At 58.2% G+C, this 24,925-nt stretch overlaps 1 protein-coding gene across 4 annotated transcripts; it reads left to right on the forward strand.

Annotated features, from left to right (window-relative positions):
* The first annotated feature begins 830 nt into the window (after positions 1-830).
* SH2D3C (SH2 domain containing 3C) lies at positions 831-24,863 on the forward strand. Of its 4 annotated transcripts, none has more exons than XM_042052129.1 (12): positions 831-923; positions 2,855-3,506; positions 7,898-7,937; positions 18,152-18,280; positions 18,571-19,019; positions 20,695-20,819; positions 21,097-21,674; positions 21,903-22,018; positions 22,192-22,363; positions 23,080-23,191; positions 23,829-24,032; positions 24,160-24,863. In XM_042052129.1, exons 1-12 carry the CDS (start codon positions 884-886, stop codon positions 24,333-24,335), a joined length of 2,793 nt encoding a protein of 930 aa, XP_041908063.1. In that variant the 5' UTR covers positions 831-883; the 3' UTR covers positions 24,336-24,863. The 4 variants fall into 4 exon arrangements, with proteins under 4 accessions (XP_041908063.1, XP_041908062.1, XP_041908065.1 ...); XM_042052128.1 differs by having other exon boundaries at positions 832-923; positions 23,826-24,032; XM_042052131.1 differs by lacking the exons at positions 831-923; positions 2,855-3,506 and adding an exon at positions 4,277-4,652 and having other exon boundaries at positions 23,826-24,032.
* Positions 24,864-24,925: the final 62 nt, after the last annotated feature.

Below are 24,925 nucleotides of genomic sequence, written 5' to 3' on the forward strand. Positions count from 1 at the left end.
CGTCAGGAGTTAAGCAGCACTTCTGCTCCTGCAGCCGCGGCTGTGACGTAGGGATGCAATGGCCAGGCAGGAGGACTTCAGGGTCCGGTTCAGGGGACCCCGAGTTCCTCCCCCGTCCATGGCTGTGTTCAGGTGCAGGACGAAGAGCTCTATCTGGGGCTGTTCGAAACTGGTCCCCAAAGTGGAGAGTGCAGAGAGCCAAGGACAGAGCTGTGGCAGAGGTGGCTGCCAGCATCCTGGTCATGGGAACCACCAGCTCCCTGGAAACGGGAAACATGGATACCGGATCCTTGCTGGGTCCAGGCCACCTTGTCCTGCATGGAGACACTCCTGTGGAGCACGCCAATGTCCCCAGCACAAGAGAACAGCTGATGGGGAGTGCTCATGCTGGCAGTGATGCCACCCACCTCTCAACCCTCAGGGGCTGAGCACCAGATGTGCATGGCAGAGTCCTGTCTGCAGGGCTGAGCCTCATCCACAGAGCTGACAACCTCATCCACAGGGCTGTCACACTCCTCTAGGGCTGGCACCTTCTTCCACGGGGCGGGCACCCTCTTCTAGGGCGGGCACCCTCTTCTAGGGCTGGCACTCAGAGGTTTTTGGGTGTCCACATCTGCCAGACATGCCCAAAACGGGGTGCAGAGGTGGCTCTTGAGCAGCCAGGCAGGTGCAAGCAGCCACGGGGACTGCAGGAACTGTGGGGACAGAGTGAGGGCAGGCAGGGACAGCAGGGGGGCCGGGAGCAGATGACAACACGGGAGGAAACGCTGAGCGAGTGATGAGTGACTGCGGGGGGGGGCAGGAAGGGAGGAGCGAGCAGGGAAGGGCTTCACAGTTATATTCTTGTCCCTCTTGGTCCCTGCGGCCTCCAAGCGCCACGGCCATGGCCGAGGGCCAGAAACGAGGGGGCTTCAAGAAATTCAGTAAGTGGCCGCGGGACAGGGTGGGTGGGCAATGGGGTGCTCACCTGGACATCCCGGTGGGTAGGAGGATGTGTGAGAGTTAGTGTGAGTGTGAGTGTGAGTGTGTGCTCACACGCTCCCCGGGTCATCCCATCCAGGGATGTTTGGAGCTGTGACAGGCTCTGCTCTTGTTAGGAAACTCATTGGGGTGAGGGGCTTTGGGGGTTTCCATCTCCAGGGCTTGGTGCTGGCTGAGGAGCTGGGTGCTGGGACTGGGACCAGTCTGCTGCAGCCCAGCCCTGTGCTGGATGCTGGGATGTGACCAGAGGGATGCACAGCAGGGTTTAAGGGTCTTCACTCTAAATCACACCCTTCAGGGTGCACAGCTGGGGTACCAGCTGGTGCTGGGGGCTGAGGGTGGCTAGGACCCAGGGTGCTCCAGCAGCACAGGGATGGGGGTGACACAGAGGAGCCGGGGTGGGAGCCTGGGAATGGATTCCCACTGGCTCTTCTGGGAGGAAGTGCTCCATACCCACAGGGAGCGAGCTCTGCACTTTCTCACAGACCTCGGCTTTCCCCCGGAACCCCAGGGAGAGGTTGCAGAGGCCTTCACCCCATTCCCATCACTGGGTTGTGCTCTCTGCATTCCTGCCGCGGGGCCGGCGCCAGAGGGGAGCCAGTCCCTCCGCTCCCCCGGGACCCCTCCACTAGCCAAACCCGCGGCCCCATCCCAGCTGGGATTTTCCTTTGTGGCAGAGTGGTGGGGAGATGGGGAAAGTGCCCAGTGCTGGCTTTCCCACCTCGCAGCAGTGCCAGGAGCAGCAAGTAGCAGAAGATGCTTGGACTACAAGAGGATGTTTTGCCAAAGTAGTTTTGCCTCTAACTGCACTCAGGCCACGAGGTTTCTGCCTTGCAGAGGGGCTTTTGGGATGCAGCCTCTTCGCCCTGTCCAGCTGCAGGGATGCCCCGCAGAGGCTGCAGGTGGGAATCCGAGGGCCGAGCAGCCCCGGACACCCGGGTCCCTGCTCAGCACCTCTGCAACGTGTCGCTTCCTGCCCCGGCAAATCCGCCGTGCTTTGCAGAGCCCCAGGGCGGCATCAACATTGCAAAACCCCCGGTGGCCGCCCACAGCACTCGGAGCAGGCAGGGAAACCCTGCTCAACAGCACTGCGGCCACAGGCTGGCTCACCCCGTGTGCTGACACCAGCACCGGCACCAGCACCATCCAAGGCTGCGCTGCAGCAGCAGCACACTGAGCTGAGCTGGGGCTGAGGTGTGAAATGCAAAGCCGCCTGCCGGAGTTACAAATATTTCTCCGGCGAAGCATGTTCGTGCTCAGCACTTGCAGGTGGCAGCTGGAGCTGGCGAGGGGCCGGGCGAGGAAGTGGGGAGGTTATCTCCCGCCCGCAGCAGCGCCCGTGGCTGGTTCCTGCTCCACCGTGCTGGCGAGACATGCACATGTGGGCAGGTCATGTGTGTTCAGGACCCCCATCCCCCGGGGAGATGCTGTGTGTCCCATTCTTGCATCCTGCAGGGCTGCCCTGAGGCTGTGGGAATGGGCACAGCCCTGCCCAGAGTCCCCCGGGGAAAGCAGGCAGGAGGAAAAGATTTGAAATAATTTCTAGAGTTGCCTGCTTACCTGCTCGCCCCTCAGCTGTGGTGGGAAGATGCAGCCGTTAGATTTACCAGGGCACAGGAGACTTCTGCTCCCCGAGGGACCAGGGCAGAGTTTCCGGGTTCCCAGCAGAGACACCTCAAGCAGCATCACATACACCCCAGACCACGGGGATGTCATGCCAAGCTGGGACTGCAGATGTGGGTGTAACAGAGTGACACCAGGCTGCACAGTGCCCCATGCCCACCCCAACCCAGGACCAGGGGCTCTAGGACCCCCCCATCATCACACCGTGCCAGCAGTAACCCTACACTCACCACTCCTTTCTCCTTGCCAGAGTTTTTCAAGTTCAAGGGCTTTGGGAGCCTAAGCAGCATCCCCCGCTCCTTCACCTTCCGGCGCATGTCTGCGGTCCCCAACTCTCCTGAGAGTCTCAGGCCACATCTCCCACCTCCCCACGGCTTCCTGGGGGAGCCCTTTGACAGCATCCAGGATGATCTCAACACCGTGCCCAAGAGCCCTGGCCCCTATGCCCGATCATCGGAAATGTACAGCCACATGGGCACCATGCCCAGGCTGAATCTGGGCAAGGCGGGGAAGAGCCTGGGCAAAGACAAGAGTAGCCAGAACTGCCAGGAGAAATGGACTCCCAACAACAAAACTCCCCAGACAGCCCAGCTCCCCAGCCTCAAGTGCCCTGAGACGTCCAGCACCCCTGGCCCAGGTACAGACTCACCCCCAGCTGCTGGACAAGCAGAGCAGGAGGAGGAAGAGGCTGAGCCTGGGGACACCCTGGAGGCAGTGATGGCCGGAACAGACCAGGAGCCTGTGGGGAATGTCTCCTGCCCTAGGACAGAGGCACTGAGCTCCAGCCTGGCTCCAAACCCCAGCCAAACCACAAACCCTGATGCAGCAGCAGGAGCAGAGACCACTGATGGGGATCTCCTGGAAAAGGGACAAGAGCATCCTGACAAGATCTCCCCAGACAGGTATAGCCCTTTGAGGGTTGCTCTGCCTTCTGCTAAGACCCCCCTTTTTGCCCCTCCAGGGCAAGAGGAGGGGGCTGGGATACAACAGGGTCACTGCAATGTCCCCCCGTGCCCACAGTGCCAGCGGGATGCACCTGGCCGGTGGGACAGCGCAGCTGGAGCATGGTCAGGTCAGCGGCTCCATGGGAACGAGGTTTCCTGTGGGATTCCTGTTCCCTCTTGTTTCCGGACGGGGTGGAAACATCTTGCAGCCCCGCTCTGCCCCGGCACCTCTTTGTCCTGAGGCGGCTGCGTTCCAGCACCAGGATGTGTTGCTGCGGAGAGCTCACACCAGCACTGTTACAGCCTTCTCCGCTTCTCACTCTCCTCTTTTCCACCCCCTCTATCCTTTCCCCCTCTCCCGAGCAGCACTGCCTCTCCCAAGGCACACGGGCAAATCCTGAAACCAGACACTGTCCCCATTTCATCACCTGCCAGTAAACCCGCACTCCGGGCACACACACCCCCACTCCAGGCACAATCTCCCCCCTCCGGGGCAACTTGAGGCTCAGCCCTCTGAGATGACTCAGGGTGGATTTTTTGGAGGGCTGTGACCACAGAATCAACCAGAGGGATTTTTAGCCCCCTGCCCCTGGGCATCTGGGCATAAGGGGCCAAATACGACCCCAGCCCAGCAGGGTGTGGGACTAGGGACACAGGCAAAGGCGACTCCAAATTTCTCCCGAAAACATTTCTCCCCCTTTCCCTGGCCTGACTCTCCTCTCTCTGCACTCAAGTGGCCCCTGATGTCCCTGTTCCCCCTGCACCGCCCCGGGGCCGGGGGCTCCTTTTCCTGACACTGAGCGTTCGGGAGGTCCGGGTGGCCCCAGTAAGCGGGGTGAGGAGGAGAAATTCGTGCCGGCGGTGGGAGCCGGGCTGTGCCGACCACACATTCCTGCCGGCCGTGAAGGGAGGGCCGGAGGAGGGCTGGGACGGGAAGGAGGAGGGTCTGCCACCGCCTTGCGCGCCCCGAAGTCCCGACGCTCAGTGCAAGGCGGGAGAGCGAGCGGGAGAACTTCTCCCCATCCCGGAGCAGAGGCGCTTGCTGGATCCCGCAGGGCCGATGACAGCGCTGGGCAGGAGGTTTCCCACCCTGGGACAGGGCAGGTAAGGGGTTCCGGCCCCCTGGCCACCCCTAGCACCCCGGCACAGCGGAGGGGATGGGGAGGAAGAGGCTGGGAAGGGGCTTCGCTTGGGGCGGGCAGAAAATTTCGACGCAGATGCCGAAGCCGCTGCTCGGGTGCCGAGGCCCCCAGCCCGTGGTGGTGTTTGCTCAAGGAAAGAGCTGCTGAAACCACAGCAGACCCGGCGCCAGGGGCAGCGGCCAGCTCGGAGGGCCAGAGGCTCGGAGGTTTGGGGGGCTGGTGACACTGCCACATCCTTCAGTCAGCACAGAGCCCCAGCAGTGGCAGAGAGTCCTCGAGGAGGGTGCAGAGGGCTCACCCAGACCCTCCATCTCCCAGAAATTACTTAGATCCCAAGCCACCATGGCTGGGAACCAAGCAGCAGTGGAACAGGGTGGGTCACCTGGGTGTCTTGAATCTGGGGAGTGGGGACTTGGGGTCCCAAAAATGGGGGGCCAAATGCTTTTTTGCATCCTGTGTGGTTTTCCTGATGATGGGTGTAGCCTTGCTGCTTGCCAGGGAAACTGAGGCACAAGAGTGACCAGAGCAGGTTTTGGCATCAGGGTTATTTCTGCCCCTCCACACTCTAACCCAGAGCCCCTGCCACAGCCCCTGCCTCAAGGAGCAGCCGTCTGCCAGAGCCATCCCAAGGCCAGGCCCTGCTGTGGGACGGGTGGGAGGAAGTGGGACCGGGATAATGCTGCGCCCCAGCCCTTCCTCCTGCGCAGGCACATCCCTGGGGATGGGGACAGTCTGTTCCTGCCAGGCCATGGCAGCAGCGTGTTCCCTGGGGAGGAACAAACATGGCCCTGGGACACGTTTTCACCTGCCCCCCTGGAGTGTTCCTGCTAAAGACAGTCCCCAAGACAGGATGGGCTGAGGATGCTCATACACAGGAGGGCTTTCCCAGAATCAGGCCTGTGAGGGAGGAAATTGTGCTGCTGTGGGACAGGGAGTGGCAACCAGCCTGTGGAGCTGCTCAGAGCAAGGCGGTGGCTGTGACTCCAGCAGAGACATGCTGACTAACGGGAGATGACCGCCGGCAGGTCACAGGGCGGACATGACTCGGTTTCCCTGTGCGCCCAGCCGTGCGTGAGGCACGGGAAACGCTGCTTCCCGCAGGCACTGCCTGACACTCCCTGCAGACCCCTCTGGCAGCACTGCCAGCCAAAACCTCCCTCAATGCAGCTCTACAGAGGGGGAAACTGAGGCATAAGGTGCCCAAATTTGGTTCCCCTGGGGTACAGCCTGCACCAGTGTTCCAAGACAGGCAGACCCTGGGCTTCAAACCAGGGCTGGACCCACCGGATCCTCCTGGACTGTTCCCAGCAGCCAGCCTGGAGCTTGGCACATTTGCAAGTCACGGTGATTCCTTCGCAAGCCCAAAGGGAACAGCCACCCCACCAACCCCCCCCTCTCATTGCTGTAGCTCCGGGTCCCAGCAGCTCAGCCATGGCTGCACTCGAAAGGCAGCCCTGGAATTTCTCCCAGGCACTCGTCTGCCCCCAAAAATGCCGTTTCCTCCAGGAATGTGCAGAACCAGGGGGGCTGCGGTCCCAGCTGCTGCCCTTCCCCGGCACAGGGGCCTCTCCTGTCCGGGCCCTCGCAGCGTCTCCCAGCTGCTCCCATGCTCCCGACTTCCTGCCCAGAGGCCCCCCATCCTCCTGCCGGTTTTTCTCACGGCTCTCGCAGCACCAGGCAGCTCTGCGGCGTGTGAAGGGCAAACAGGCTGGGGAGGCAGTGCCCGGGCGGGCAGGCAGCCCACAGCTGCCCAGGGGAGTCTGCATCCATCCCTGCTCCCAAATGCTCCACTATTTTCTTCACCTCCAAAAAAGTATGGGTTTGATTTCCAGCTCCTTCTTCCCCTCCCAAGCTCGACACCAGGGGATGCGGTTTCTGCAGCGTGGGCTTGGAGAATCACAGAATCACTAAGGTTGGAAAATACCACTAAAATTGAGTCCAAATGTCAACCTGGCCCTGCTATGTTCACCACTAAACCGTGTCCTTAAATGCCACATCCACACATTTTTTAAAGACTTCTGAGGGTTCCAGAAGTGGGAATTGTATTCTGGAGGGCTGGACACTACGAGGAGCTCATATAGACCCTGTCACAACCCACTGTAATGCCATAGGGGATGTCCAGTGGAAAAATGTCTGGCAGGGGTTGCCTCTGCTATCCCTGTTGCCCTTTGGGGAGGCCACCAGGCACCACCCTCAACCTGGAGAGAGCCCACAGAGATGGAATTTGGCTCCCCAGAGTTGCTACCAGTGCGGGTCCCAGGGGGAGGTTGTGTGCAGGACCCTCAGCAGCTCCCAGTGTGTGTCTGACGAGGTGGCTCCTGGCAGGGAAGGGACATCCCAGGTCTATGATGCCCTTGGATTTGGCTATTCCTTAGTTGCAGCTGCCTGTCCTGGTGTGGCAGCCTGCCATCCCCAGGCCCCTGCTGCTGCCTTGTGCTCAGGCAAGAGACCTTGGCAAACAGTGGGATGTCCATACTGAAGCTTGGCACTGGGGAGGCAATGGGTTCTGGATTCTGGTTAAGGACATCTGGATTTTTGTATTTTATTCTGAAAGGTGAGACCTCAAGGTAGCACATCCCAGCTCAGGCTGTTCCAGCCTCTTTCCTTTTGAACTCTCTGTTGTTCCCCTGGGATGCCTCCATACAGACATATACCTGGACCTATAAGAGCATGAAAAGCAGTCCCAGTCAGGACATTACAGTTCAGGCCTAGCTTTGGTGGGAGTTTGAATTCTGTAGGGTCGCACAAAGCCATAGACAAAGTCAGAAATGCTTGTCTGGGTGGCATGTCCCAACAGCTGCCTACTGGGAATGCAACTCTGCCAGGGAACAGGACACAGGGCCCCCCACCTTGGCATGTATCCCCCAGCACTGTGACCTGCGGGGACCCTGGCCTGGCTGCTGGGTCTCCCTGGTTCAGCTCACAAGGTCCCAAGCCGATTTGGGGAGAGTTCCTCTAAAAAGGCCTCATTCTCCCCTGATCGTATTAGGGAGGATAAGCCCTGTGCTGAGAATGGGCACAGAGCAGGCAGGAACACTGCTGGGGCCCTGGGAACCTCTCCCAAAACCATGGCCATGCTCTTGGCACCGTAGCAAGACAAGAGGCACAGACCCCAACTCCCCCAGTTGTTCCACCACTGCCTTTGACCTGAATGTCACAACTTACTGCCCTTTACTTATGTATTTTTATTGTTCCTCTTCCTTTTAGCCACCACGATGGCCTGGAGTCTGGCAGTGAATACGTGAAGGTAAGACACGGAGCATGATCACAGCCTGTCCCCGCTGGGTGCCAGGGGTGGAGAGAGGATGGTGGCCCTGGAACTGTCCAGGTCTTACACCAGCAGGGTGCTCAGTTCTGCACCCCTCCTCTCCTCTGGGCTCTCTCTTTGGCCCTGGAAGATATTTCTGGCAAGGCCAGGGAAGACAGAGGAGACACAAACCCTATGTGGTGCCCCCAATGCTGTTCCCACAGGAGCTGCTTGCATTTCATGTTCCCAGATACTTGTGAACACCCACAGACGCAGCCTCCTCCCTCCGCCCCCACGTAAAGAAACGGAAGGGTTTGAGCCACTTTCGTGGCTGTCACATGAAAGTTGGTGTAAATCTCTCCAAATCTCTTGCTTATCCTCCAGCAAACTATTAACATTCCTGAGGACTCTTCATGTCTGGCCAGAAATTCATTAGTGAGGCGCCTGGCTCTGGAGGAGAGCAGCCCTTTTGCAGGAGGCTGCTGGCACAATGGGGCACCAGACAGGGATGCTGTGAGGTTTGGGCACAGAGCACTGAAACCAACTGAAGTGACAGGGTGGTCACTGCCATGCCATGGCATTTGGGGTGTTTGTTTAAGGAGGGTTGAAGCTTCCTGAGTCCAGTTGCCCAGTGGGGATCTAATCTAGTCTGCCACTGGGCAGATGTGGTCATTGAGAAGTGACCTGAGGTGCCCAGCTTGGGTGGTCTAATTAGCACAGAGCCCTGCACCTTCGTCTTTTGGACTTGGGGCTCCTGGTGGTGGCTGTAGCCAGATGTGGAAATGTGGGAACCCTCTGTGGCAGCATCAACTGGCAAGCTTGGGAGAGAGCTGGCTGGACCCTGAGCTCATCTGCTGCTTCTAACAGGGGTCACCTCCCTGCACATCCATCCCTGGGGCTGATGAGGACCCCACACACCGAATCTGGCAACTGGCAGCCTCTGGGCACTGCGGCCAGATGAGTTTTTGACGTGTAACAGAGCGATTCCCTGGGTGGGATGTTCTCCTCTCTGTGCCCTTAAGCCATGTGGGACTGGCAGAATGGGAGCTCACAGGGCTGGAAGTGGGACTTGTGCCAGGACAACAAAGCTCTGACTGGGTGTATTGGGTCTGTATGTGATGTAGTTCATTTTCCCCTGCAAAGCCAATACACTGGCCTCTGCAGAGAAGGGCCCTGGTATGGGGACCTCAAGATGTGCAGAAAAACTCCTGCTCGCACAGGCAAGTCCTGTGGGGGCAAGGAGGGGTGAGGGGAGGAACAGAATAGTTTGGGGTGTTTTCCCTGGCACTGTCAGTGTGTGCACCCAGAGATGGGCACATTTTATGGGTCATGATTTAATAGACTAAAACAATACAGGTGGGGAGCAATGGGTATGGCTCTGCCTTTGGGATCAAGTACTTTTTGGTGAGCCAGGAGAATTCCCTACCATCCAGTCAGATCCCGGACCTAAGCTATCTGGCTGTTACTTCTCATCCATCCCCGTCGTGTCCAGAAACAGCCCATGGGCTGTGGTTTATACACCACTTCCCTTTGGCCAGGGAAGCAACTGATGGCTGCAGTGACAGCAGCTATTTTAGTCAAATAAGTAATTATCTGGAGTGTGAGTGACCGGGATGACAGGGACACTCCAGCTGATTGCAGGCACTGTGACTGGCTGGCAGCCCGTGCAGCTGCAGGGTGTTCAGCCCCAGGTCCTGTGGGATTCAGGGTGGGAAAGAGGCTGCTGTGCCTGTCTGTGCAGCAAGGGAGGATGGGGCTGGGATCTGCCACTGGTCCGTATAGCTGAGAGGGAAACAAGCAGAGGGGAAACACTGGTGAGGGGTGAGCCAAGGAAAGGCAGGAAGAAAAGAGCTGGTGAATGAGAGAGTCAGGAAGAGGGAGAGGATGTGTTGCAAAGCCCTCATGAGCAAAGGCTGATAGGCAGGTTTGCGTCCAGGTGTGCACCAAGGATCTGCCAAACATCAGCCCTTGAGCTTCAGCTGCAAAATGGCCAGGACTGGTGCTCCTATCACCAGGTCTGGCCTGATTAGAGGTGCAACCGGGAGCTAGAGAGGGTTGGAAAGCCAGGATCAATAAGCACTTGGTAATTAATGTGCTTTAATAATAGCCTAAGGGCTGGTGTTTCCAAGCTGCCCGGGGAAATGCATGCCCAGCTCTCTATTTCAACATCCCAGCCAGCCCAGCTTTGGCCTTTGTGCAGGTGAAAGAGCTGCAGAAAGACGTTACCTATCTGGAGAGCTGTCACACATCCTCATGAGAGCTCAGTCAGGGATTTTCAGCTTCCCTGTGAGGAGGGGCAGCACAGGCACAGCTGGAAGACTTCACCCTGCAGCACCCCATGAGGCTCCTGCTCACTCATTGGTGAAAGCCTCAATAGGAAACCATGGAGCCCATCACAGGAGAGAAGCCCCGGCAGGAGCATGATTCACCATTGCATCTTTTTGGAGCAGCATGTCCCTGCACAGTGCCATCTGCTCTGTCCCTCAGCCCCAGGCAGGAGGAGAGGAGGAGAGTCCATGCTCCCTGCCCATGCTGGTGGGGCTGCAGGCACCCATGGAACCCGTGAGCACCTGCTGCCCCATGTTCCCTGCCCGTAGGCTGCGTGCTGCCACCAGTTCTCCCACACCTCGTGCCTGTCCTGCTGTTCAGCTGTGCTGCTCTCCTGTCTCCTCTCTCCCCTGCAAAACCAGGGGCAGAGTGAGAGCCCAGCCAGCGCCTCTGAGCTCTTTGTTCTGCACAGAAGAGCTGCTTGCTCAAGCAGGGACCTGTATCTCATCAGGCTCGGATGCTGTCTCCTTGCCTGGGAATGTGAGGGGCTCGTTTGAATTAATTAGCAGGAAGGCTGCGAGTTCTGTGGTTGGTGGCAGCAGGAATACCTCTCCGAGGTCACAGTGTCGCCCAGGAGGCGTGGGGGTCCTTGGGCCAGAACACGCTTTGCAGATGGGAGGGTGAAGCCCCCAGTTCCCGAAGCACAGCCAAATCCAGGCCGTGCAGTGCAGGACAGATGTGGAGGGAGAACAGCAAAGAGCAGGTCCCTGTCACTGCCAGGGCTGGGGGAGCCTCTGCCTCTCCCCGGCACAGAGCAGCTGCCAGCAGTGGGTTCAGGCAGGGGTTTGGGGGATTTATTTAAGAGTCAAGGCTGGAGCAATGCTTTGAGTCATCAGTGCTGCCTTGCACATCCCATATGTGATACTGTGGCCTTAATTAAACCGAAGCAGAGCCTTAATTAAACACAAGTCAGAGACAGCCTACACAGGAAACAGGCAGCCGGCTCCCTGCCATGTGAGGTGGGCACTGGTGTATCCCTCAGAAAGGTATCATCATGTGGGGGTGAAAGAAGACAGGATGGGCAAGAGGGGACAAGGCTGTCCCTGACCCATGGGCATCACTGGGGAGAGCAGGCAGATTTGGGATGGGGAGAAAAAGGGTTCTGGGTTCCCTCAGGGTGTCTGATCCCCTCAGAGGAGCCGGTTTCTCTCAGAGCACCGGCAGCCAGGGGTGCTGGTTTCCCTCAGGGGTGTCTGTTCCCCTCTGAGGAGCTGAGTCACCTCGGAGGAACCAGTCCCACTCAGGGCACAGGCAGCCGGGGTGCTGGTTCCCTTCAGGGATGCCCGATAGCCTCAGAGGTGCCGGTTCTCTTCAAGACACAGGCAGCCGGGGTGCCTGATGCCCTGAGAGATGCTGCTTCCCTTTGCAACATGGGATTGCCGGTTCCCTTTAGGGGTGCCTGATCCCCTCAGGGATGCCTGCTCCCTTTGCGACATGGGAGTGCCAGTTCCTCTCGGAGGAGCTGGTTTCCAGTTCCCCTCAGAACACAGGCAGCCGGAGTGCCCGATCCCCTCAGGGATGCTGGTTCCCTTTGTGGCATGCGAGCGCAGGTTCCCCTTGGAGGAGCTGGTTCCCAGTTCCCCCGCGCAGGGCGCAGACGGCCCGGGTACCGCTTCCCCCCGAGGTGCCGCTTCCTCGGATCCCCGGAGCCGGGGCGGTCCCTCGGGGCGGGCCGGGGCGGAGCTGCCGCACCGTGCCCGCCCCTCGCCGCCGACAAGGGATGAGGTAATCGGGGAAGCGGCTGAAATTGAAGCCCGGCGGCGGCGGAGGCAGCGGCGGTGCAGCCCGGGCCGGGGCAGCCCCCGCCGGGCGCGCCGCGCCATGACGGAGCGGTGCAGCCTGTGGAGCGCCTTGTCCGCGGCCGCCTGCTGCTTCTACCGCGGCTCCTTCATGCAGGTGCAGGTGAGCGGGGGCGGCGGTGGGACCGCACCGCTCGGCGCGGAGCCCCCGTGGTGCCGCCGGGCAGCCGCACGCGTGGGGAAGGCGGCGGGGGCAGCGGGAGGGGAAGCGTACGGGGGACCCCCGGCCGTTCATCCGCCGGGGTCTGCTCCGATGCGGGGAGCCCTGCGGTACCCCCCCGCTCACACGGAGCCGGTGCGGGCAGCGCGCCGGCTGCGCTCAACGAGGCGGCAGCGAGCGCGGGGTGAGCCGAGCAGAGGGTCGGGGGGCAGAGCTCGGCCCCTCCGCAGCCAGGGCGACGCAGCCAAAGCCACCACATCCCCCGGACCAGCGCTTTGACAGGTAGAAAAGTCTCTGCAGGGAGTCCTCACCTGCAGCAGACCTCATGAAGGGGAGTATTTAGAATCCCCCAAAAGGCAGCATGTGCCCGGAGCATCACTGAGCACAGGAGGGAGATCGAGCCCAGATGAACATGCAGCTTCTTGGCCCGGGTCTCCATCTCTGTGCTGCACTGCACAGGTCTGACTGGTGGGAGAAAGCTGGGATCCATCTGTCACCTGTCCTGTGGTGCTTCCAGCACTGCCACTGTCCAGACATGAGTCTAGGTGTCCTATTTTTGGACTCTAGCATTCGCACAAGGGCCATGGGGGGAATTGGTTCCCTCCTTTACTGAGAGAGCAAAGGTGTTTAGGACTGCAGGAGCCAAGCTCTGGTCTGAAGCACGAGCTGTAGTATACTGCAAGTTAGAAGGCAGCCAAGAGAGCTGACAGTCTGATTCAGTACTCCTGCTGAGCGAGGTAGGTGCTGAGCTTTAGAGATTATTCTGGATAAGACGGAGCCCAGAAGCAGCATTTCAAGTCTTGTCATGATTGCGGCTGATCTCAGCGCAAAGCCAGGGATTTTGATTGCTAGTGGGGGTGAAGAGGGAAAAGCAGCAGAGCTTTTTCCAGTTGTCCAAAGGCCACTGAGCAACACGGGGACATGCCCTTGGGCTGCACATTGCAGGGGGTGAGCAGGTGCTTTCAGCCAGCTGCTGCCAGAACAAGGGAGAGACAGGTGAGCATCTGGCTCTTGTGCAGGGATGTGAGAGGGGATGAAGGGCACTCCATCTTGACTCCAGAAAGAGTTAAAAGTGAAGCCCTAAGTGCTCACCTGGCTCTGCCAGATCTTTCACCATCTATTTGTGTCCAAGCATGCCCAGCAAACACACACTGAAGTCCCCATGAATGACTGGAGCGCTTCCAGCTGACAGCCGCATCCCTGCTCACCGCCAATGGCGGTGCACCCAGCCTGGGAAGCACTGACATCATTTCTGGCCAATAGCAGCTCCGAAAAGGGATGCAGCAGCAGCCGCTGCTGCCGTCTTGGAGTGAGATAAGTAATATATAGATAGATGGAAATGTGTGTATACACACACACCATCACTGCATTGGAGACCTGCTCCCCCAGGGCAGCGGTAGCAGCATACTCCGCCACCCTGCCACACAACCTGGGGTGCTTGTCCCATCTTAGAGCACCCAGATGTTCCTGGCTAGCTGTACCCCACCCCTGCCAGTGAGACAGAATTGCTCCAGAGCTGCCACAAAGGAGCATGGCCAAGGGGAGAGGAGACCATGAGGGTAGCCAGGACTAGTCCTAGGAAGGGCTTTGAACTCCAGAACAAAGAACTTGAGCCGAGATCTGCCTTCAGTGGGAACTAATGGAGATGTGTCATAACCAAGAGATGCCTTCAGTCACCTATGGGGTGGGCAGATAGGCTTGATGCCTTCTCAGAGGCTGTTTAGGTTCCTAGAGTCATTGCAAGAGAGGACAGAGGAACAAGTGATTTCTTTTCCATATGAATATCAAGATCAGCAGGACAGGCTGGTTCTCAGCAGAACATGCAGACGGAGACCAAGCCCATAACAACCTGGGGGTTGTTTGTGCTGGGATTTTCTTGTGGTCGTGCAGGGTGGAGTAACCATTTTTGCATGGTACCTGGACTGGTGAGTGCAGCAGTCCTGCATCAGGCAGGCAGAATGGTTCTTGGGTTTGCCATGATGCTCAGCAAGGATGTTTGCTCCAAAATACATCGCTGAAGTAGCCCATTGCCAGGTGTGGAGGAAGCAGAGAAGACCCCTCATGCAAGTCTGTGGCTTTCCCCAGACACCTGTTCCCAATGGCTTGTTACTCCATTTCCTCACAGTTCTGCTTCCCAGGCCCCAGAGCTGCTCCAGCAGCCAGAGCAGGGGTGGAGAACTCCAGAAGAGGCTTGGATTTCCCTAGAGAGGGTCCCAGCACAGAGTAGGCAGCATGAGCAGGAGGGAGAACAGATGTGCTTGGTGCCTTGGGGTTAGTCAGATGTTATCAACAGGGTGGGGTGTGAGTACACCTTGCTCTCCAAGCTGACTTCATCCTCATCTGCAACTCCTCCAGGTTGGGAGGGAAGAGCAGGAAAGCAGAATGGAAATCACTCCAGTTTCATAAGATTACCTCTGCAAGGAGAGAAAGCCAAATGCCAGCCTTTGAAGCTCTCCTTAGAGCAGGCAGAGCGGCAGCCGCTGTTTTACACATACCACAGGCATCGGCACCTTCCATCCCTGCAGCTCTTGCCCTTCCACTACCAGTTCCAGTCCTTGCCACTCAGCTGGGAAGCGCTTCCTCCATCAAGAAAGCAGCATAGAGAGTCAGGGAAGCAGGCAGGGATGGAGAGCCTCAGGAACTGCCTTCTCATGGCAGCTGCCCCATTGCATAGCTGCTCCAGAGGATTCCCCAGCCCCAGGACTGTGAAACAGCCCATCGGGGCACTCTCCTTTCTCCAGCCAAGCCAGCTTGGCTGCTGGTTGGGATTCCTCAAGCAAAGCTTGGCATCATCTCTGGCAGCTTCTGAGCTGGTTTGTCTTGTGCGGCTGGTTTGGAGAACCACTCTGATCCCCATTTCTTCCTGCTCAGCTGGAAGAGGCCTTGGGTCCTTCATGCAGGAGCCCAGCACCATGCACTCCAGACAGATGCTAATAGGAGTCCAGGCTTTTCCCCACACCCAACCCACTGGTATGCAAGACCTCACATGGGGCCGTGCAACTTTAGACATTTCCTTGGCATGGCCAGGAGTGCCAAGTGGTGCCTTTTCAGCGCAGCTCTCAAACATCCGCTTACACACTCCTGACAGCGCCCGGCTGGCCCACGCCGCCTCGCCAGGCCGTGCCATGCCAGGCCTTGCCAGTGCCTCGGCACCTGGCCAGCTGGCAAGCCCAGCTCCTCTGAGACACGCTCCCAACGGAGCGGAGGAAACTCGAGTGCTGCTGAAGGGCTCAGGAGGAAGCACATCCCTCCACAGCACAGGGGTCTTTTGCACCAAGGGCTTGTGGGGAGCCCAGTTCCCACACAGAAGGGGGAGCAGACAGCTGATTTTGGCAGCAGGTTGGAATAGCATGAGAGACTCACAACAAGGACCAGTCTCAGTCACATCACACCAAGGAAAAGGGCTCCCCATGGTCAGTCTCATGCTGCCTCCCCAGCCATTATAGCTTCACAGTCACTCCAAGCAGTGCCTTCTTGGTGGTCTTGCAAATCAGGTGGGATCTCACTGCCACGCCAAGGAGCCAAAGGGACAGTGCCCTCCATATGGTTGGAGAAGGTGGCTCCTGACACCCTCCGCTCACAACTGGGCTCCCTCCCCTATCTGCAAGATGCAAAACTTTCCTTGCCTCTCCCAAACCTCCTGTTCTCTCCTGCTAGCTTTGCTCATGGCTCCTGGCATGGATGCCAGTCAGCTGCTGCCCAAATCTGGGCTCAGAGACACCAGGCACTGCTCAGCTGGGCTTGTGTTTTTGTTATCCTGCACATTTGCATGGGGAGGATTTGGAGGAAAACCCAGATGTACAGTGCTGAGCAGAACAGGCACTAATCCCTGCTCTAGGGGTGGTGGGGGGAGAGCTGTCATCCAAACTGCTCCCAGCTCAGCTCTGATGACTTTCGCCTGCACAGACAGCAGAGTTTGGGGGGGGAACCGTGTCACAGGGTGCTGCAGTCAAGGGTCCCCCACCATCCCTGGGCCAGGTCTGCTCTGTGGCAATGGATTTATCGCCATGGAAACAGCATCTGCTCGGCCTGGGCCCCCCAGGAGGCAGCCGGACCCCTGCAGCATCCGCCAGCTACCATTTATTTTTAATCGGGCTCAGCAGCACCGGGTGGCTTTGTCTCCAGGAGGGCCCAGAGCAGCAGCAGAGCTCAGCTCCCTGCAGCCCTTGGTCGGGGGGGGGCAATCAACACATCCCTGTAGCTCCAGTCAAAGGGACCCTCTCATAAGGGGAATAAACATGGTTGGATGAGCAAGTCAGAGTTCAATCCACACTGTTTTCATAGGCTGCTTCCACTCTCCCAGCACCTTCGCCTTGACAGGAGTTAGGAAGGGAGGAATAAGGGCAGGTCCAGGCTGGTGAGGGCAAGCCCTGGAGAGCACAGTCCCAGTGCACAGGCCCTTTGCTACTGCCTCCTTCCATCTCCCCAGGCTGGAGCAGGATCCCCAGCACAGGATCTCTGCCTGGTTTGGCAGATGAATGCAGCTACCAAGAGGGATGGAACATCTCCAGGGAAGGAGAGACCTGGGGTCAGGGTCCTGCTGAGGGACTTTGTGGGGTCCCAGGAATGCCGCAAGAGCAATGGGTACAAGACAGGAGAGCAGCACAGTGCTTTACACTTTCCCTTGCTCACAACAAGTAGAGAAGCAGAGGGAATTGATACGGGACACAGAGGATGAGGCACCGGGCAAAGAGTTCAGCTCCAAGGCAAGGCCCTGATGTGTTGGCATGGGGCTGCAGCCCCCTGTGCTCTAGGGAACCAGCCGCCACATAAGGCCAGCCACGAGTGCCAGCCTGCTCCTCTGGCAGTGCCAGAGCAGTGTCAGCAGGGCTTCAAGCCCATGCCTGTCCTGCGAGACATCACCAGAATCCTGCCCCGACAGGCACCAAGGAGCTGGGTCAGCCCTTGCTGCCTCCTCACACTGGCACTGCCACCGGAGGTGAGCTGGGCCACCCAGCCCCCCTCGCTCACGGGAGCAGAGGAACAGGACACCCCAGTAGCCCCATCCAAGCTTCTTAGTCCATGGCAGGCACGCATCCCCCTCTCAGGACAGCACACATCTGGGATATGGAGGGAACCCAGGAGTCTTGGCTCCCAGGCCCTGCTCCACCACGCAGCTGTGTTGGTACCACAGCAGGAGCATCCTAAAGCCACTGTGTCAACCAGGAGAACCAGCCTCAGGTGAAGCACACAGGAACCCCAAACCTGTGCTCAGCTCCCCAAACATCCACTGGCTTCACTATGCCAGCAGCTGGGAACACTGGCCCAGTGGCAGGCAGGGAGGGAGGCAGGCAGGCTCCAGCCAACAGAGACATGATGCCATCACCCCTTATCTCTCCAGGGGAAGGGAGGGGGCAAATTGCATCCTCCAGGCTCAGGTGCACCAGTGCTGGTGAAAGCTAATTTCTGAAAGCTAATTTCAATGCAGAAGGTTCCCTTTACATTTGTCATTATTATTTATGCTGCCATCAGGCTAAGCAATGAGTTAACCCTTTGAAGGGGGAACTGTGGTAGATGTTTAAAGGAGGAATAATGCAGGTTTCCTCCTGAAAGAGTGCTTCCCATGGCAGTTCAGCCCCAGAGATGTTTAAGGGGGAGCTGGGGCAGGTTTTCTCCTGCCCAGCCACACTCAGCTCTTAGTTGGGGCAGAGAGGCAGCACACCAGGTGCAGGTGGCCAGGCACAATAGGGACATGCCACCAGGAGACCATCCAAGTGCTCCTGGTGACAGGACCTGGCCATCAACAGGCACATTACTACATCCTTTGCCACAAGCAGTAATCCTCACGCACAGCTGAGTTACCTGGCCTTTGGGGACAGTTGTGCTCCTGGCAGGTGCCACAGTCCCCACATGGGGATCCTGCCAGCCCTTCCCTCCCCAGTCCCTGCACTGCTGCACTGTCTGACACTCTCTCTTCTCCTGTACAGTTCTCCAAGGAGAAGTACATCCTCGACTCATCACCAGAAAAGCTTCACAAGGAGCTGGAAGAGGAGCTGAAGCTGAGCAGCACCGACCTGCGCAGCCATGCCTGGTACCACGGCCGCATCCCCCGGGAGGTGAGATGGGGAAGGCGGGTGGCTCTGGGCACCCTTTACTTGGAATGTTGTGGGAGACCACTCTGAGGCCACACGGAACCACCAGCCTTTTCCTCTGGGAAACCTCTGGTCAAGAGCTTCATTAACTCTGAGCTGCCTGATTTTGCCACAGCAAATGCCCTCCTATGCCTCAGGGCCAGGGGTGAGGGGAAAAACCAGTGCCCCAAATAACACCCCAGCAGAGCATCCACTCATGCCCCGTGGCCCATCCAGTGTGGCTGTGGCTGAGCTGTGCCCTATCCCCCTGACAGGTGTCTGAGAGCCTTGTGCAGAGGAATGGCGACTTCCTCATCCGTGACTCGCTCACCAGCCTGGGTGACTACGTGCTGACGTGCCGCTGGCGCAACGAGCCGCTGCACTTCAAGATCAACAAGGTGACAGTCAAGTCCAGCGATGGCCATACCCATGTCCAGTACCTCTTTGAGCAAGAGAGCTTTGATAACGTGCCTGCCCTTGTCCGTTTCTACGTGGGCAACCGCAAGGCCATCTCGGAGCAGAGCGGGGCCATCATCTACTGCCCCATCAACCGCACCTTCCCCCTGCGGTACCTGGAAGCCAGCTACGGGCTGGCCAACGGGAAGCACGGGGGACCCCACAGCCCCTCCACCCAGAAAGGAGGGCACATCAAGAGGAGGAGCATCACCATGACAGACGGTCTGACTGCAGACAAGATCACCAGGGCTGAGGGGTGCCCAACCAGGTGAGCATGCAGTCTCATCCCAGCTCAGCTGAGCAGAGGATCAGCCTCAGGAAGGAGGCAGGGCATGCTCAGTCACCGCTCTCTGGGTGCAGAGGTTTGGGATCAGGGATGGAAGAAAGAGACCAGCAGAGGCATGGGAAGAACCAGTACTCAGCTGGAACTGGGGTTTTCTCCCAGGCTGGCTGCCAGCCATGTTGAGCTACCACAGCAGACGCCCAGTGAGCAGACATGACTTTAGCATTGCAGGCCAGAAGCCAGAGAGTGTTTTACAATCACCCAGTCCAGGATTACCAGCATGTCAGGGCTTGTTAGAGCCATGGAGCTGAGCTTTCCCAGGCAAACGTAAGAGGAGAGTCAGTCCCAGACACCAAGACAGCATTTGTTGTTTGGTTTTGGTTTTGAATGGCCCTTTTAGTTTCAGAGCCCTTTCCATTCAGCATTTTCAAGGAGTTACCAAGTAGAGCTGAAAGCCTGGTGGGCAGGAGGAGACTGATGGGGCTGTGCTGATGGAGTCTGCACAGACCCTGGATCACAGCCTTCACAAAGCTGAGCTGTTCACATTTTCCTTGGCCAGCTGGGCTTCTCCAGAGGTGGAGGAGGAGACTTCCTTTGTATGGCTTACTTTTGGCAGTCCCAGACTGCCCAGAGCCCTGCAGGGAAGGCAGGGCCACACACATATCCTCACATGCAGCAGCCAAGGGCAGACCCGTCTACTCCTGCCTCCAGCAGGACACAGCCTGTTGTTAAGCCAAGCTGCTTTCTCACCACCCTGACCTGAGCCCAAGGACAGGGTGAGAATGCACCAGCAGAAAACAGGCAACCAACTGTTATGGCTGGGAAAAGGGAAACACTCAGACTTCCAGAAGAGCATATGTGTTTCCAGAAGAAGAGCGCAGATCCATCAGTCTTTCCTCATCACTCACATTTTCCCCAAATCCCTTATCACTGCCACTGCTGTCCCATCCTCCTCCCACTGCTGAGGCACAGTGCTCAAGACCAACCACATCACAGCAGCCCAGCCCTCACTCACAGCAGGGAGGGCAGTGAATTACCTGCCATAACTCCTTGCAACCCTCCCCACACTCAGCATCTTTTGCAGCACCATTGACACACAGTGTTTTCATCAGGCCACCACTGCTGCCCCACCAGCCCAAGACCGCCTTGCTTGTTATGCAACTTCCCAAGTCCCATTTCCAGGCACTTTCCAGCTCTACTAAGCTTTGAGTCAGAGCAACAGTTCACCTAACCAGCCCAACAGAGCTCCCACTTAGAAATAGAGTAATACACACAGTATTAGATACCACTTCGCAGCACAACCCTAGAAAACTACCATCCATGACTTCTTTGACAGATTCACTTCCCCACAGCACCCTGGAGTGGACCATGCCTTGGCATGGCATACTGATGCATTGCTCTGCTCTCCTCTGTAGGACCAAGGTCCCTGCATGCAGGTCTGTCTCTGATTTATGGGGGTCAGTGGGTAGTGACCCCTTCTGCTCCCAGCTGCTGCAAGGACTGCCCGCTCACTGCTCCAGCTGAGCTTGTTATGGGTAGTTGTGGAAGGCGGTGATGATCCAAGGGAGGTGTTGGGGCAGCAAACCCTCATCCCAGTCCCTCTGTGCTTGCCCAGGCCGTGCTTTAAGGGACTAACCTGCATCCTCTGCCCCCTCCCCAGCGTGTCCCTGCCCCACCACAGAGACATCATTCGCAACTGTGCTGTCAGCGTGGACCAGATCCAAGACCTGCACTCCCCGATGTCCCCCATCTCTGAAAACCCAGCATCACCTGCCTACAGCACAGGTAGGCATTGCCCCTCTCCATCCCTCTGGAGACAGTGGGGCTGTGGATCAGCCTGGACTTGGCACTGTTGTGATGCAGGGACCTGAGGAGGGGGACCTTAGGGACAGGACCTCAGCCAGTCTTCAACTGCATCATTGTGCAGCTGTCCTGGGACCAGGTTATTCTGTTTTTGCAGTGGGGTTTTCCTGAGCCCCGTGTCCCTGGCCTGCTGCATCTATGGTCCCTATGTGTGTGTGCATCTCCGGGCTTTGATAAGTGACTCCTCTGTTCCCTACAGTCACACGGCTAAAGCCACATGCCTGCCAAGCATCTGGAATCACCCCAGCCTCTCCGGTCATAAGAAGGTCTAGTGAACCCCAGCTGTGCCATGGGAACAACAGCAAACCTCTGCCAGACCCTGCCCACAGCTCCCATTCGACTCCCTGCCATGGGTACGCCCGCGCCTCCCCGTCTCCCTCCGTGAACAGCTACAGCGACCCAGACACGGGGCACTACTGCCAGCTGCACCCCACCTCGCCCATCAGCAGGGACCGGCCAGCCCACGACACCAAGCAGCTACCAACAAAGAGCTACGTGGAGAGGCTAAAGGTGGAGGAAGGACAGAGAGGGACTGTGGAGAACAGCTCTGGGGAAGCAGAGGCAGGGCAGAGGCTGAAAGCAGAGCTGGACTTCATGGGTTTTGTGCCCCCTACCATGGAAACAACCTCCTCCTTCAACCCTGCTGCCTTCCAGTCCCTGCTCATCCCCCTGGATAACAAACCTCTGGAGATGACTGTGCTAAAGAAAGTCAAAGAGCTGCTGGCAGAGGTGGACGTGAAGACACTGGCCAAACACATTACCAAAGTGGACTGCCTGGTATGGCCAGGGCCAGGAGGGAGGGATGGGCACTGCTGCCCTCCAGTCTGGGTTGGCAGGGATCAGTGCATCAGGCAACCCCTGAGCATTGGAGCCCCCCTACTGGGCTCTGCCATGCTGTATCAGCCAGGGCAGGCAGAGGCTGGGCTGGGGCAAGAGGCTGCCCAAGGACACTTCAGCCTCTCCTCAATTAACAAAGGTCTAATCAGCTTTCACCTTCCTTCCCAGGTCGCCCGGATATTGGGTGTGACGGTGGAGATGCAGCGGCTCATGGGGGTGAGCTCCGGTATGGAGCTGCTCACCCTTCCCCACGGCCACCAGCTCCGCCTGGACCTGCTGGAACGGTACGGCACAGCACGGCCAAAATGAGCCCACAGCCTGCCCTGCGTGGCCTGGTCCAGCTCCCCTGGGTGTTCCCAGCCTGGCATGGGGGAAGGGAGAGGAGGAGTCCTGTCTAAGCCCCCAGAGCACCCTCCTTCCCCATGCTGACCCTGCTCTGTGTCTCACCCCTTGGCAGATTTCACACTATGTCCATCATGATTGCCGTGGACATCCTGGGCTGCACAGGCAGCACGGAGGAGCGGGCGGCCCTGCTCCACAAAACCATCCAGCTGGCTGCTGAGCTGAAGAGCACCATGGGGAATATGTTCAGTTTTGCAGCTGTGATGAGTGCCCTGGAAATGACACAGGTAGGGGGACGCTCCTTTCGTCCTCATGGCCTGGGCTCAGCCTCTTGCTCAAAGTGCATCCCTCTCCCTGTGTCCTGCAGGCTCCAACAGTCACTGGGATGGGTGAAAGGGGAAAATGCCCAGGGTAGGAGGAATGGGGCCACATCTGCTGGGATGCAAGCAGGGAAGGAGAAGAGCCATCCCCTCCACAGAGCAGGCAGCCTAATCCCGCCAGGATCCAATTGTTTTTCGGTGGTTGGGCTTTTTGTTTTGTGCTGGGCTGTGTTCCTGGGAGGAAATGAATCTGCCCTCCGGTACAATACCAATCAGTCTCAAGGCTGTGGCAGCAGCGTCTCCGGGCCACACTGCTCCCTTTGGAAGATGAAAAGAGATTAAAATTCAATTTTAAATGGAGCCCAGCTGGGAAGTCTTGCTTCCTGCCTGGACAAAGGAGGTGGAACGGCTGCCCCCTCCCTGCATCTCATCTTCAAGGCTGCTGCAACGAAGGGAAGTTGCTGTCCTGGGGCACAGGCAGGGGGAGAAATCCTAAGCCTAGCTTCAGTGCCAGGGATGTGCCGTCTCTGGCCATGAGCACTGGTGGAGGAGGCTGTTTTTGGGAGCAGCAAGCACTGTTGTGTGCAAGGCTGGGGACTGTAGCTCCAGGGTCAGGCTGTTCTCCTTGGTGCCTGGAAGCTGTGCTGCCCCCAGCACCTTCTACCTGCCCCATCTCCTTTCAGATCGCCCGGCTGGAGCAGACCTGGATGGTGCTGCGGCAGCGGCACACGGAGGGTGCGATCCTCTATGAGAAGAAGCTTAAGCCTTTCCTGAAGAGCCTGAATGAAGGGAAAGGTAACAGAAGCAGCTGCCCTTATCTCACTTGCTTTCTCCTTCCCACTTTTGTCTGGGCATGGCGTCACCCTTTGAGAGCTCTGACCCTCTCCCAGCTAGTGCCAGACACTTCCCCTCTGGCTGCTGAACCGCCCCAGCACTCGGCAGAGCCCGTCTGGCCTTGTTTGCCCCTTCCTTCCTGAGGAAGCATTTCATAACTAAATAAAACCAGCAGCTGAGCCAAACCCTCATGCTTGCATGGCGGTGAGTGCCAAACCAAGGGACAGGACGGCCAGCTGGAAAGATGAAAAGCCACATGTCTCTAGTGCCCGGTGCCCTGTGGTCTGCAAACCTGCTCCTCATTGCAGCCCGGGGAAATGCAGCCTGAGCAGGGCCATCAGCTTTCCCTTCCCAGCACAGCCAGAAACCCTGGCTGGCAGGAGCTGGTGTTAAACGAGGCGATGGCCCCAGGCACAGCGATCGAATAGACACAGCAGCTGCTGTGTCCAGCTGAGCCTTTAAGCCTCTCCTGGGAGCATGGTGGCAGCCTGGCTTCATGGCAGTGTTTGGCCACATGAGGACTCCACAGGGAGATGGGGAGGGGGACACAGTGTCACGGGGCCATGCGGGGTCCTAAGAGTGCCTCTCTCCCCAGAAGGGCCACCACTGACCAACACCACCTTTCCCCACATCATACCTCTTGTGACTCTCCTGGAGCGGGATGAGGCTCTCACGGAAAGCCCCGAGTCCTGGGAGGCCACCGACAATGGCGTGGAGGTGGTCATGGCCCACCTGGAGGCAGCACGGATGGTGGCCCACCATGGTGGGCTCTACCACACCAATGCTGAGGTGAAGCTGCAGGGTAAGCAGTGGGGACAGCAAAGCCCTTTCCCTCTGCCACATTCCCAGTGTGCAGCTCCAGCATCAGGATGGAGCATCCCACAGGTGCAGGGGATCCCATCCTAGGGAACTGACTTTCCCTCTTGCAGGTTTCCAGGGCAGAGCGGAGCTGCTGGAAATCTTCAGCACCGAGTTCCAGCTGCGACTGCTCTGGGGCAGCCGTGGGGCTGAGAGCAGCCAGGCTGAGCGCTACGAGAAGTTCGACAAGGTCCTCACTGCCCTGTCTCACAAGCTGGAGCCAGCAGTGCGCTTCAGCGAGCTGTAACCCCCCGGAACTTCGGAGACCCCCAGCTCCCAGCCCGTGTCCCACCAGTGGCTGTGGGGCAAGGGAAGGGACCGGGCACCCAGCACCAGGAGGAGGAGAGATGGCCCAGAAAGGCACTGAGGTGCAGGTCAGCAATTTTGAGACAAAGAGGAGGAAAAGCAGCCACCTCAAATCTACCACCCACCTCTTCAGGACACAAGCCAGGGGTCCACATCGCTACCCTGAAGAGTGGGGACAGTGTCTGAGCAGGCCAGCACCGGCCTCCACCACCCAGCCCTGCCGAGGTCCATGACTACATGGTGCCCCTCACCTCAACCCTTTGGTTTTGTTTTTTTGCATCTCCGTCTTGCCCACAGCTTCTGGATCTCGTGTGTAAATATCACGATTACTTCTTGATGTACAGACTTGTGAAGGATGGTCCTTGTTGTAAATAATTAGGCTTATTCATTTTGTCATGTAAATACATGTACATATCTCATGGGTTTGGTTCTTACATCCAATAAACTTTTATCCCGTTCCTCAAGGGGACCCCCTGTCCTGTGGGTGTCCTTTAAAGGAGCCCCCCAGGGAAGCAGAGTGTGGGAAGGGCT

The sequence above is a fragment of the Corvus kubaryi genome, unplaced genomic scaffold (genome assembly GCF_017639235.1).
Source record: "Corvus kubaryi isolate FWS band 111438036 unplaced genomic scaffold, C.kubaryi_AGA036_p1.0 78, whole genome shotgun sequence".
Taxonomy (NCBI): domain Eukaryota; kingdom Metazoa; phylum Chordata; class Aves; order Passeriformes; family Corvidae; genus Corvus; species Corvus kubaryi.

Excerpts from the sequence above, each read along its gene's own strand:
- SH2D3C (XM_042052128.1), top strand. The coding sequence starts at position 884 with ATGGCCGAGGGCCAGAAACGAGGGGGCTTCAAGAAATTCA. Across the intron at positions 7,938-18,151 it reads CTGGCAGTGAATACGTGAAG|TTCTCCAAGGAGAAGTACAT; the intron begins GTAAGACACGGA and ends TCTCCTGTACAG. Across the intron at positions 23,192-23,825 it reads GAGCCTGAATGAAGGGAAAG|AAGGGCCACCACTGACCAAC; the intron begins GTAACAGAAGCA and ends CTCTCTCCCCAG.